Source organism: Monodelphis domestica, chromosome 4, assembly GCF_027887165.1.
Source record: "Monodelphis domestica isolate mMonDom1 chromosome 4, mMonDom1.pri, whole genome shotgun sequence".
Taxonomy (NCBI): Eukaryota; Metazoa; Chordata; class Mammalia; order Didelphimorphia; family Didelphidae; genus Monodelphis; species Monodelphis domestica.
The window spans coordinates 94,358,878-94,372,070 of NC_077230.1; the positions used below are offsets into that span (position 1 = coordinate 94,358,878).

General features: G+C 37.8%; 1 protein-coding gene across 1 annotated transcript in view; it reads left to right on the plus strand.

The window, feature by feature from the left end:
* Positions 1-283: 283 nt before the first annotated feature.
* SRPRB (SRP receptor subunit beta) overlaps positions 284-13,193 on the plus strand; it is a 29,295-nt gene continuing 16,385 nt past the window's right edge. Inside the window, exons 1-2 of the mRNA XM_003341205.4 lie at positions 284-513; positions 7,282-7,376. Of these exons, the coding sequence (XP_003341253.1) occupies positions 369-513; positions 7,282-7,376 (240 nt within the window). The 5' untranslated portion in view covers positions 284-368. The remainder of the gene's footprint in view (positions 514-7,281; positions 7,377-13,193) is intronic.

Sequence of the window (13,193 nt, forward strand, 5' to 3'; positions counted from 1 at the left end):
AGATTTAAGGGTTCGATTTTTAAGTGGGGTGTGAAAAATTACTTGGGGGACCGATGGTAGGATATTTGGGAACCATTGTAATACTACAGATTTTGGCAACACGGGTCATATTTCATATCTAGTCTAGATGTCCCCTTGACTTCAAAAGAAGCTTGGGGCCCAAGTCAGATGCTAGTGGAGGTAGATCAGGGGCGGAGGAAAATAAAACTACAACTCCCAGAAGGCTTCTCTCAGGAAATCCACCTGGGTCTCAAGCAGCTTGGGCTAGCAGGCCCGGAAGACTACGGTTCCCAGGATGCTCTGCTCTCCCGCAACTGCGTAGCGATTCGAGGGCCACGTCTTTCTATAGGGGCCGCAAGTCCTCAATTATGGTCTTGGCGGAAGCTGGGCAGATGGGGGAAGGAGGGGGCGCCTTCCAACCGTATCTGGATTCTCTTCGACAGGAGCTGCAGCAAGGACACCCAGCGATGCTCTCTGTGTTGGTGGCGGTGCTCGTCGTGCTACTGACGCTGGGTGAGGAGCAGCCACAGCGGCTGGGAGGGGCCATTCGTATAGTTATGGGGTTTGGGAGCTCGAGGTGGGAGTTTGGGGGGGGCGGGGCGCAACCAGATGGCGACCCCGGGATTCCTCTCTGGGTGTTCTCGCATCCGCGTGGTCCATCCCCATATCTGTTATTTCCAAAGAAACCCAGTAACTCCTGTACCTCTACTCCAACACAAGGGGTCAACCAGGCCAGTCCCCTGTCGTTAGTCAGTGCCTTTCTGATCCTTCCCCTCCCTCTGCCCACTTTCCCCACGGGGAGAGAGGTGGATGTGGATACTCCAAGTTATCTATAAACCCCTGCTGTGAGATGGTACCTTCCTTAATGCAGATTTCGATCCCTCGGTTGCCACCCCCTGTCCACGTTGCCAGAGCCCTGTCCTGCCTTCCCCATCCCACCCTGATGCCAAGAGAGTACCAATGGGCTCTTCCCCGGTTGTTCTCTGGCCACCCGGTTTGCTACACAACCAACCTATCTTTATCGAGCACACATTACCCAGCTGCCATCGTTGCGTCCTCTTTGAAAATGCTCATTTATTAGTTTTGGAAGCCTGCTCACACCTGCCACGTTCCTCTCCACAGCCCTGCATATCACACCTTCCACGTGCAGAACTCTCCATTGCCCTTTGTATGATAGGCTTTTTTCTTTCTTTCTTTCTTTCTTTCTTTCTTTCTTTAAACTCATACCTACGTCTTAGAATGCTGTGTATCGGTTCCAAGGAGGGGGATTGGTATGAGCTGGACATTGGGGGTTAATTTAAGTTACTTGTCCAGGATCACACAGCTAGGAAGTGTCAGGCTATTTTTGAACCCAACACCTCCCATCTCTAGACCTGGCTCAAAATCCACTAAGCCCTCCTACCTGCTCCCTGTATGATATTTTTTTTATCAGTTCTTAAGAATCTTCTGCATAATGACCTGATACAAATAGGACAAAACTAGTAGAATATTGGTATTACAGAATTTTAAATAGTGGTATGGCAGTACTAAAGTGTCCTTGTAGTTTCCTGAAGACAATCTTGCCTCTTCCCCTTCTGCCTGTAGGGTGTATAGAGAGGAATAAGGTATTAAAGGACTGAAAAGACCAAGTTAGGAAGAGTTTTGAATGCTAAACAGAGGAAATTCAATTTGACTATATAGGTAATAGGTATCCTCACAAGTTTATTGAATAATATGGCCAGACATTAATCCTTTAGATCAACTTGACAGCTATAGAGAGGATAGTTGAAGTGGAGCAGATACATTTGTGGCAGGGAGACCAATTAGAAGACCATTTCCATAGTCCAGCAAGAAGTTGAGGGCCTGAACTAGGGTGGTAGTTGTATAAATTAAAGGAAGAGGATTTGGATAGATATATGAAGGCAGAAATATGTGTGGTGGGTGTAAGGGGAATAAGAGTGAGGATTTGAGAGCAAGACAAGTTTTGTGCCTGGGTGTCTAGAAAGATGGTGGTGTCCTTGACATTAATAGGAAATTCTGGGAAAGGGATGTATATTTGAGGGGGAGAAAATAAATGCTGTTTTGGTTATGTTGAGTTTGAGATGTCTCCAAGATATTTCATTTGAAATGGCCAGGTACATCTGGAACTCTGCAGGGAGACTAGAGCCAGATAAATTGTTAGGAATCATCTGCATAAAATGATAATTGATCCCATAGAAGCTGATTATATCATCAAATCAGAGAGTATAGAAAGAGAAGAGGGCCTAGGATGGAGGCTTGGGACATCCACAGCTAATGGCATAACATAAAGAAACTAAGACTCAGAAGCAGAATTTTAAAATGCCCTGAAGGATAAAGGCAATTATTTTGTCTATTGGCATACCTGATTTTTCTAATAAAATGACTTGACTGTCAGAGGTAGGATTCAAACCTAGGATTTATTGGACTCCATCCAGATCCAGCACTGTTTTCTATTTCTTTATACATGTATTTATAAATATATATATAAATAGAACACATTTATCTATGCACATGTATACATATGTAGGTTTTTGTTTGGTTCAGAATTTAAAAGTTTTTTCCTTCTGAACATTATAAATGCTAAAAAAAGAACATTATAAATATTTTTAAAAAAGAGCATTTCTATATACAAAAGATAAGACAAAAAGAGGATTATATATAAATGAGTGAATCTATCCCATGCTGCTTTTTTTAAAAAAGTATATAACAAGTTAAATCTATTTCAGAATTGTCCATTTTCTGATTTGCTTCTGCTTTTGAAAATGTTTGTGATTGTTCTCTTTTTTCTTATTTTTATTAATCACAATAACTTCTATCCCTTTCTTCCTCCCTTTTATGTGCCTTCTATATTCCTTTTGCCCTCCCTTTTCTGTTCCTTCTCAAAATCTTCAGACCACAATCAATCTACCTCCAGGACCTCTGCTTTTCCTTAATTTTGATAATTCACTTTGAAGAGAGATGAAGCTTCTGAAGGAACATTTGTATCTTCATTATAATGTTAGTCCTTCATCATCATCATCATCATCATCATCCAGCCTCTTCCAGTTCTTTGAATTAAATTTACCTTCCTAGACTTTTCTTAAATCATATATGTATTTCAAAGCTCCTACTCTGAAGATTGAGCGATTGCTCAAAGTCACACAGGTAAAAAGTATCAAAGGTGAGATTTGAACCTAGGTCCTTTGATTATATAGTCAGTGCACTCTTCCCACAATACTGTGCTATGATGTCTATTCACCTCTGGTCTTTTCATCACAAATACTTGAGTCCTTTCTTTTATTAAATCTCCATTTTTTTCCTCTCTAAATTATACCCAGCTTTTTAAGTTAAATTATTATTGTTTATAAGTCTCTATTGCCTTTTGGAATATCATATTCCAAGACCTCTTATGTATAGTAGAAATTGTCATATCCCATGTGATTTGAGTATGGTTCTTTGTTACTTGAATTCTCTTCCTGACTGCCTGCAGAATTTTTCTTTTTTGGCATGGAAGCTCTAGTTTTGGCTGTGATGTTCTTACATTTTTCATTTCAGAGTTCCTTTTAGGAGGTGATGGTGGATTTTGTTTTTCATTTTGCTTTCTGGTTCTAATAGATCTGGACAAATTTCATTATGATGTATTTAAATATAGTATTGAGGCTTTTATTTCAGATCAGATTTTCAGGGAGTCTAGTAATTCTTAAAATTATTTCTCTGACCTCAAATTATTATCAAATACCTCACATTTTCTTAATTTCAAATTTTTTTTTAAATTTTGTTTTACTATTTCTTACTCTTAAGGAATCATTAATCTCCTTTTGGTCTTGTTTTGAGGAAATCCATTATTTGGGTAGGGTTTACTAATTTCACTTTTCAGCTCTTTATTCTTTTTTCTAATTCTTTTCTCTAGGGCTTTTATTTCACTTTTTTGATTTTTGCTTCATTTCTTCTAGGAAGTCATATAGTTCTTTTCAAAAATCCATTTTTCCTTTGAGTAATTGCTTGCTGTTGTTAAGGAGTTAGGCCTGTAGGTTGGATTTTGGGGGAATTTCCAGATCAATTATAATTCTTAAAAGTGATTAGTTTCTTCTTGTGTTTCTTCATCTCTTCAGCCTTAGTTCTTAATTGAACCTTTGTGTCAGGATATATTTCCATTTCCTCCTGTGCTTTTGAATGTGGTTGTTAGCTCTGTTTAGTTTTGCTCTGGATCATCCATGTTGTCCTCTTTCTCCTGATATTAGGTTCCCCTGGATCTTTCAGGAATCTTAGGACAGAGTTTTGGGACTTTGGCAGCCCTAACTTGTGGTGTTCAGGTATGAACACTGATCATCTGAACTGGTCACTGCCACTCCTAGTGGCTTCACTTCATTGTATGTTTTTGGCTACCCTAGGACTTTCTTGGGAGAGTCATCTATTCTTGTGACCTCAGAATATGGCCTTACAGCCCCTTAGATTCACTGGTCTGTATCTAGGAAGGCTGGGAATCTAACTTCTAACACAAAAGTTATTCTAGCTTGTTTACTTATGCTAGCTAGCACTGGCTTTGCTAGATGGAGCTTCTTTCCTATTATCTATAGACTTCTGTTTGTCTTTTTGTGCTGTTCTTTGCTGTAGTTTCTTACTGGATTATTATTCAGCCTATTAATGATTTTAGATCTTTGTTGCAGCAGGTATGTGGTTACTTAGTTGCCTGCCTCCATTCAGATGACCATCTTGTCCAGAAGTCCTCCAGCACTGTTTTCTGCTTTTGGCCTCCATGCCTTCTCTGCAGAATTTGGTCCTGAGACCCAGGAAGGTTGAGTGGTTTTGCTCAAGGTCACATAGTTAGGAAGTGTCAAAGATGAGATTTGAACCCAGGTCCTTTGATTCCAGTCAGTGTTCTTCCCACAGTACTGTGCTATGACATCTATTCAAATATTTTCAGTATCTTTTTCTTTACTTGAGCCCTAAGCCTGGGTATTTCCTGAACATTCCACTGATAACATGGATTCAGCATGTCTGAAACTGAATTCACCTTTTCCCTCAAATTGCTCCTTCCCCTGTCTTCCCTATTTCTGTGAGTGGTACTGCGTTTCTTTTAGTTACCCATGCTCAAAATCTAGGAGTTACCTTTAGCTTCACTTGCCCCCCTTGGACCATTAATCCCTACATCCATGTCACAGTGAAAAACACTGGTCTTCAAACAGGAGACCTTGGTTTGATCCTGTGGGACATCTTGAACTAAATGTCTCAAACAAAACATACCTAAAACAGAACTCGTTATCTTTCCCCCAAAACCCACCCTTCTCCCTAATTTAACCTTTTATTGTTGAGAGCACCACCATCACTCTAGTCACTCACATTAAAAAACTTGTAGTTCTCTTCTCCCTCACCTCCTGTACCCAGTCAGTTGCTCAGTCTTACTCATTTTTCTTTCCACAACACCATAATTACCCTAGTTCAGTCTTTTATCCCATCTCGTCTGGCCTATTGCAATAACCTAACTGTGCTCCCTACCTCATCTCCCCCATCCAAGCCATCCATCACACATTTGGCACATTAATATTACTAAAGCACAGGCCTGCCCGTTTTGGCTCCCCTTTTAGTGTTTGGGTTCTGTGAAAATGAGATTAACTCCACCCTACTTACTCTTTAGATTTTTAGCCACCAGGAATGTATACACCCCCACTTAAGGATTAAGTGTGGAGGGGGGAAGGTCTATTGGTACACGTAAAGGTGGAAGGAAGGCACAGGAAGTGATGCAAAGAACTGCCTTTAAATTTGGTGGCCATTGCCTGTGTGGTTGTTTTTACCTTTGAACTTGACCTTGGAGATGCTCAGGTTGAGATCTCAGACTGCTTCTATTTGGACTGACACGTGGTAAATGAAAAAGGCTGACTCCCTTTTCCTTGGCTTTTCTGGAGGCACTAGCCTCTGGAGAGACCTATCATCTTGGGACTCCTTTTCCTTGGCTTTTGGACTGCCCATGGGGCAGTCAGTTGTTTCTGATTTGTCACTTGCTAGCACACGTGGGTCATAGACCTTCCCCCCTCCACACTTAATCCTTAAGTGGGGGTGTATACATTCCTAGTGTCTAAAAATCTAAAGAATAAGTAGGGTGGAGTTAATTTCAGTTTTACAGTTCTGAACCTCTTTTATGACATGACCCTTCTCAGAATCATGTTTTTAAATACATAAAGTAAAATACATAGAATTACAAATCAAACCAATTACATCGAAACACAATTTTAAAAATATTTCTGAAAACAATTTCATAGACCCAGGTTAAGAACCTTGTTCTAGTAGCTTCCTGTTACCATTAGGGCCAAATACAGACTCTGCTGACATTTAAAAACTATTCATTATCTGTTTACAACCACTTTTCTTTGCTTGTTACACACTAAGCCCCTTCATTTACTCTGTTCTTACCCACTGACTTACTTATTCCTTGTATACAGCCCATTTCCCATGCTTGTACTATTGCAGGGCCTGGAATGTACTACCTCTTTGAACCCTGAGCTCCCATCAAAGCTCAGCTTAAGTGCCTTCTACTGAGCTCTTTCCTGATCTCTGAGCTAATGGTGTTTCCCCACTCCCAAATTACATTTATTTGATTTATATTTTACCTTTACTTTTCTGTGAGGTGTTGTTCCATACTGGTTTCACAGTAAATATAATTGATTAAAATATTATTACTATATATTCCCCTACTGTTCCAAAAACCTTTTCCTCCTGGTGAGCACTATTAATAAGAGTAATAATAATATCATTTATATACTGCTTTAATATTTGCAAAAAGCACATAATAGATGTCAACTCATTCAATTCTCATCTTTGGTGCATTGTTATCTCTATTTTTTTTTAAACCCTTACCTTCTGTCTTGGAGTCAATATTATATATTGGCTCCAAGGCAGAAGAGTGGGAAGAGCTAGGCAATGGGGGTTAAGTGACTTGCCTGGGGTCACACAGCTAGGAAGAGTCTGAGGTTAGATTAGAATCCAGGACCTCCTGTCTCTGGGCCAGGCTCTCAATCCACTGAGCTACCTAGCTGCCCTGTTATCCCTATTTTATAGATGAGGAGACTAAGATATAAGTACAGTGACTTGCACATAGTATATCTGTGTCTGAGGCAAGATTCAAACTTGGGTTTTTCTAACTTAATGGCCCTACTACTATAGTGAAATGAATAGATAAGGAGACTTCTACTCCTGACTCTTCTTTTTTATAAAATGAGACATTTGGATTAGGGGTCTCTAATGTATTCCTCATCTCTGAAATTACATAATAACAATATCTTAACTATTTACTCTTCATTTTTACAGTATGCTGGAAATTCATTCGAAGCAGAAAGAGCAGTCGAAGGGCAGTACTTCTGGTTGGACTTTGTGACTCTGGGAAAACACTCCTTTTTGTTAGGGTAAATACTTTTACTATCATGTAATAGAGGAATGTGATTGAAATATGAGAGATATGCAATATTCCTTTGAACCCTTGGATACTTTGTGAAAATATGTAAATTCTGATAAATCTGGAATACTTCCTACCCTCTTAGGTAGGAAAAAGAGGTCTTGGAAAGAAGGAAAATGACAACTTTTGACCACTTCAATTTTTCATGTAGTTATCACAACCATATTTAACTTATTGTCCATTAGAAAATATGCTTAGCATTTCCTTTTGCTAAAGAAGCAGAAGGAGCATAAATATTTCTTTTGTTTTGTTTTGGTTTTTACTTTCTTTTTTTTTTCCAATTACACGCAGAAACAACTTTTTACAAATTTTTTTTTGAAATTTTTATTTAATTAGTCCATTTAGAACATTATTCCTTGGTTGTGTGATAATTAAAATGTTTGGGAGCAAGGGAAATATATATATCAATTATGACCGCTGAAATATGTTTTCTACTGTATCTTGGTTTTATATAATATAAGATGGTCGCCAGGGAATATATTCCCAATTTATGAGTATGCCCAAGCTAACTGGGTTTTATAGAGAACTTTAATTTATAATACACTGATTAATCAATAGAAAAAGAGAGAAAGTAAGAAAGGAATAAGAATGAAGGGCCTCAAGCCAATAAGGCCTAGACCTCAGTCCTAAGAGATAAATCAGTCAGTTGGTTTTATCACTCACCCAAGATCTCTCTAGGTAAGGCTTCTCATGCCAACCTCAGTCTCCACCTTCAAGAGAGCCTCCTTTCAAGAAATGTTTCCAGAGAATTCTCCTCCTTCAGAGCCAGCCTTCTCTCCTGGTCCTCCAACAGAGCAACGTCCTCAGTCCTCCTTCAGAGCCACCTCACTCAGAGCCAAACCTCTCCCTTCTCTCCTCAGACCCCGCTATCTTTAAGGAAACCATCTAAGTCCCCTCCCCTCAGTTCTCACATCTACCAATCACTGTCGATGTCTCCCCTGTGCCAATGGTGGCTCTAGCTTAACCCAGGACCGCCCAGAGGTCTGTTTCCTTTGCACATGTCTGTTGTAGGTCATATTCTCAAATAATTAAATCTTGATCTATGCTGCAGCCCTTCCTAAATCCTGTTAGACTGAGTAGGGTGGAGATTGTAAGTTCTAAGACCTGGTTCTGTCATTCCAAGTATCTCTATTGTATCAATTCTAAAATCAATCATGACTCAAAGAACTTCCTGTTCTATGCTTAAGCATAGGTCAAAGCCCTTTCCATTGTTTAGCAAAAGGTTTCTGTCCTAAAGTAGTCTTAAGTAGGGAGGAGAAGGACCCTCCCATGCCAAGGGTTTTCACATTCCAATAGAGTTCTTACTATCAATAGGAAATTTTTTCAAGTATGAAATTTCCCAATGGTGAAATTTCCAACATTCATAAGTCTAAGAAATTTTAAGGTTTACAGTTATAAGAATGATATTCTTTCCCTCCCTCCCATCCTCCCACCTTCCCATAGCAGAGGTGCAATTCCACTGGGTATTACATGTGTCCTTGATCAGAACCTATTTCCATGTTGTTGGTGTTTTAATTAAGATGATCATTTAGACTCTACATCCCCAGTCATATCCCCATGACCCATGTAACCAAACAGTTGTTTTTCTTCTGTGTTTCTGCTCCCACGGTTTTTCCTCTGAATGTGTATAGTGTTCTTTCTTGTAAATTCCTTCAAGTTGTTCAGAATCACTGAGAAGTCCATCAGTCTCTGTGTATAATGTTCTCCTGGTTCTGCTCCTCTCACTCTGTATCAGTTCCTGGAGGTCATTCTAGTTCACATGAAATTCCTCCAGTTTATTATTCCTTTGAGCACAATAGTATTCCATTACCAACATATACCACAATTTGTTCAACTATTCCCCAATTGAAGGGCATCCCCTCATTTTCCAATTTTTTGCCACTACAAAGAGCCCAGATATAAATATTCTTGTACAAGTCTTTTTCTTTATTATCTTTTTGGGGTACAAATCCAGCAGTGCTAGATCAAAGGGCAGTCTTTTAGAGCCCTTTTGGCATAGTTCCAAATTGCCCTCCAGAATGGTTGGATCGATTCACAGATCCACCAGCAATGCATTAAAGCTCCAACTTTGCCACATTCCCTCCAACATTCATTACTTTCCTTTGTTGTCATGTTGGCCAATCTGCTAGGTGTGAGGTGATACCTCAGAGTTGTTTTGATTTGCATTTCTCTAATTATAAGAGATTTAGAACATGTTTTTCATGTACTTATTAATAGTTTTGATTTCTTTCTCTGAAAATTGCCTCATGTCCCTTGCCTATTTATCAATTGGGGAATGGCTTGATTTTTTGTTATGAAAATTTTTTCCCCAATTTGTTGCTTCCCTTCTGATTTGTACACAAACTTTTTAATTTAATGTAATAAAAATTATTTATTTTACATTTTGTGATTTTTTTTCTCACTCTTGCTTGCTCTTAAAATCTTTCCTTTCCCAGAGATCAAATGTATACTATTCTGTGTTCATCTAATTTACTTATAGTTTCCTTCTTTATATTCAAGTCATTCACCCATTCTGAGTTTATCTTGGTGTAGGGTGTGAGATGTTGATCCAAACCCAATCTCTCCCATACTGTCTTCTAATTTTCCCAGCAGTTTTTAACAAAGAGTGGATTTTTGTCCCAAAAGCTGTAATCTTTGGGCTTATCGTAGACTGTCTTGCTGAGATCACTTACCCTAAGTCTATTCCACTGATCCTCCTTTCTGTCTCTTAGTCAGTATCATATTGTTTTGATGACCACTGTTTTATAGTATATAATTTGAGATCTGGTTCTGCAAGGCCACCTTCCTTCACATTTTTTTTTCATTATTTCCCTGGATAGCCTTGATCTTTTATTCTTCCAAATGAACTTTATTATGTTTTTTTCTAATTCAGTAAAGAAGTTTTTTGGTAGTTTGATGGGTCTGGCACCAAATAAGTAAATTAGCTTGGGTAGGATTGTCATTTTTATTATGTTAGCCTGTCCTACCCATGAGCAATTAATGTTTTTTCCAATTATTTAGATCTATTTTTAATTGTGTTTTGTAGTTGTATTCATATAGTTCCTGTGTTTATCTTGGCAGATAGATTCCTTAGTATTTTATATTGTCTAGGGTGATTTAAAATGTGATTTTTCTTTCTAATTCTTCTTGCTGAGATGTGTTGGAAATATGTAGAAATGCTGATGACTTATGTGGGTTTATTTTGTATCCTGCAACGTTGTTTGTTAAAGTTGTTGATTATTTCGACTAGCTTTTCAGTTGATTCTCTAGGATTCTTTAAGTAGACCATATCATCTGCAAAGAGTGATAGCTTGGTCTCCTCTTTGCCTATTTTAATACCTTCAATTTCTTTTTTTTCCTCTAATTGCTACTGCTAGTGTTTCTAGTACAATGTTAAATAATAGAGGTGATAATGGACATCCTTGTTTCACTCCTGATCTTATTGGGAGGGCTTCTAGTTTATCCCCATTGCAGATGATATTTGCTGATGGTTTTAGATATATACTCTTTATTATTTTTAGGAAAGTCCCTTCTATTCCTATGCTTTCTAGTGTTTTCAATAGCAATGTGTTATATTTTATCAAAGGCTTTTTCTGCATCTATTGAGATAATCATGTGATTTTTGTTGGTTTGCTTGTTGATATGGTAAATTATGTGGATGGTTTTCCTAATATATTGAACCATCCTTGCATTCCTAGTATAAATCGCACCTGGTCATAATGAATAACCCTTGTGATCATTTGCTGGAGTCTTTTTGCTAGTAGTCTGTTGAAGATTTTTGCATCTGTATTCATTAAGGGGATTGGTATGTAGTTTTCTTTCTCTGTTTTTGACCTGCCTGGCTTTGGAATCAGTATCATATTTGTATCATAAAAGGAATTTGGTAGAACTCTTTCTTTGCTTATTCTGTCAAATAATTTGTATAATAATGGGATTAGTTGTTACTTGAATGTTTGATAGAATTCATTTTTGAATCCATCTGGTCCTGGGGATTTTTTCTCAGGAAGTTCTTTGATGGCTTGTTCAATTTCTTCTTCTGATATGGGGCTATTTAGGTATTCTGTTTCTTCCTCTGTTAATCTAGGCATTTTACATTTTTGTAAATATTCATCCATATCACCTAGATTGCCATTTTTAATGCCATATAAGTGGGCATAATAGTTTTTAATGATTGTCTTAATTTCCTCTTCTGAAGATTGTATTTAGCTATCTCCTGATTGCAACAATGAAGGTACTTAGCTATTCCTTTATAGTGAAGCTAGAATTGTAAGCTACAATCTATTTTTAGATTTTAACTACAAAAAGGTGTTAAGTAACTACAAAAGGTGAACTTACCAAAAGAGGTGTTAAGTAACCCCAAAAGATGTAATTTAACCAGAATAGTTGAGAACTAAAGAATGGGCAGTCCTGGAGAAAAGCATCTGCTGTGATTGGTAGACGTGAAAATTTAGGGGAGGTGACACAAGAGGAAAAGATCTTTAAAAAGAGGACCAAAAGGCAGAAGGAGATCAATCATTTCATTAGGACTCAGACATTCGGAAAGTTGTTCGGAGATTCTGGCACTGACTTGGAGGAGTGACTAGAAGACAGACCCTTGAGGAGTGACCAGAAGGCAAACACCCAGACCTCTTTTAGACTGTCACTGTTGGTGAGTGAAAAGCTTAGTGACCCTGCCTTTCTGGAGGTATGAAGCCTTCAGGTAAGGCCCATCTTCTTGAGACTCTCTTCCCCTGGCTGGGGCTTAGAGATTCTAACTGGTATCAGAAGAAGCCAGGGTTTTCTGTCTCTCTCATTCCTTAATATCTTCCTTCTATTGTAAATATTATAAATAAACTACCATAAATTCCATTTACCTTAGTAATTCATTTTGGAATTTAGAAATTAAATCCCTGGTGACTACCTATTATAATTATCAGCCCAACCACAATTAATTTTAAAACTCTTCGTTACAGGTGAGGTCTCCCTTTTCATCTTGGAAACTGTTAATTTGGTTTTCTTCTTTCCTTTTTTAAATTAGATTGACCAGTACTTTGTCTATTTTATTTGTTTTTTTCAAAGTACCAGCTTCTAGTCTTATTTATTAGATCAATAGTTCTTTGACTTTCAATTTTATTAATTTCTCCTTTAATTTTTAGGATCTCTAATTTAGTTTTCATCTGAGGATTTTTAATTTGTTCACTTTGCATGCCCAATTCATTGACCTGTACCCTCCCTAATTTGTTAATATATGAACTCAAGGATATAAATTTGCCCCCGAGTACTGCTTTGGCTATATCCCATAGGTTTTGAAAGGATGTCTCATCATTGTCATTTTCTTCAATGAAATTATTAATTGTTTCTATGATTTGTTCTTTAACCAATTTTAGAGAGTCATATTATTTAATTTTCAATTAGTTTTTATTTGCCTTTCCATGTACCTTACTAATTATTATTTTCATTGCATTATGATCTGAAAAGGTTGCATTCATTATTTTTGCTCTTTTGCACTTGTTTGCAATGTTTTTACGTGCTGCTTAAAAGAAGGTGCATTCCTTTTTGTCCCTATTTATTTTTCTCTACATATCTACTCAGTCTAATTTTTCTAAGATTTCATTCACTTCTCTTACCTCTTTTTAATTTATTTTTTTGTTTGATTTCTCTAGTTCTGATAGAGGAACATTCAGGTCTCCTACTAGTATAGTTTTTCCTATCTATTTCATCCTTGAGCTCCGCTAGTTTCTCCTTTAGAAATTTGGATGCTATGCCATTTGGTGCAAACATGTTGAGTACTGATATTTCCTCATTGTCT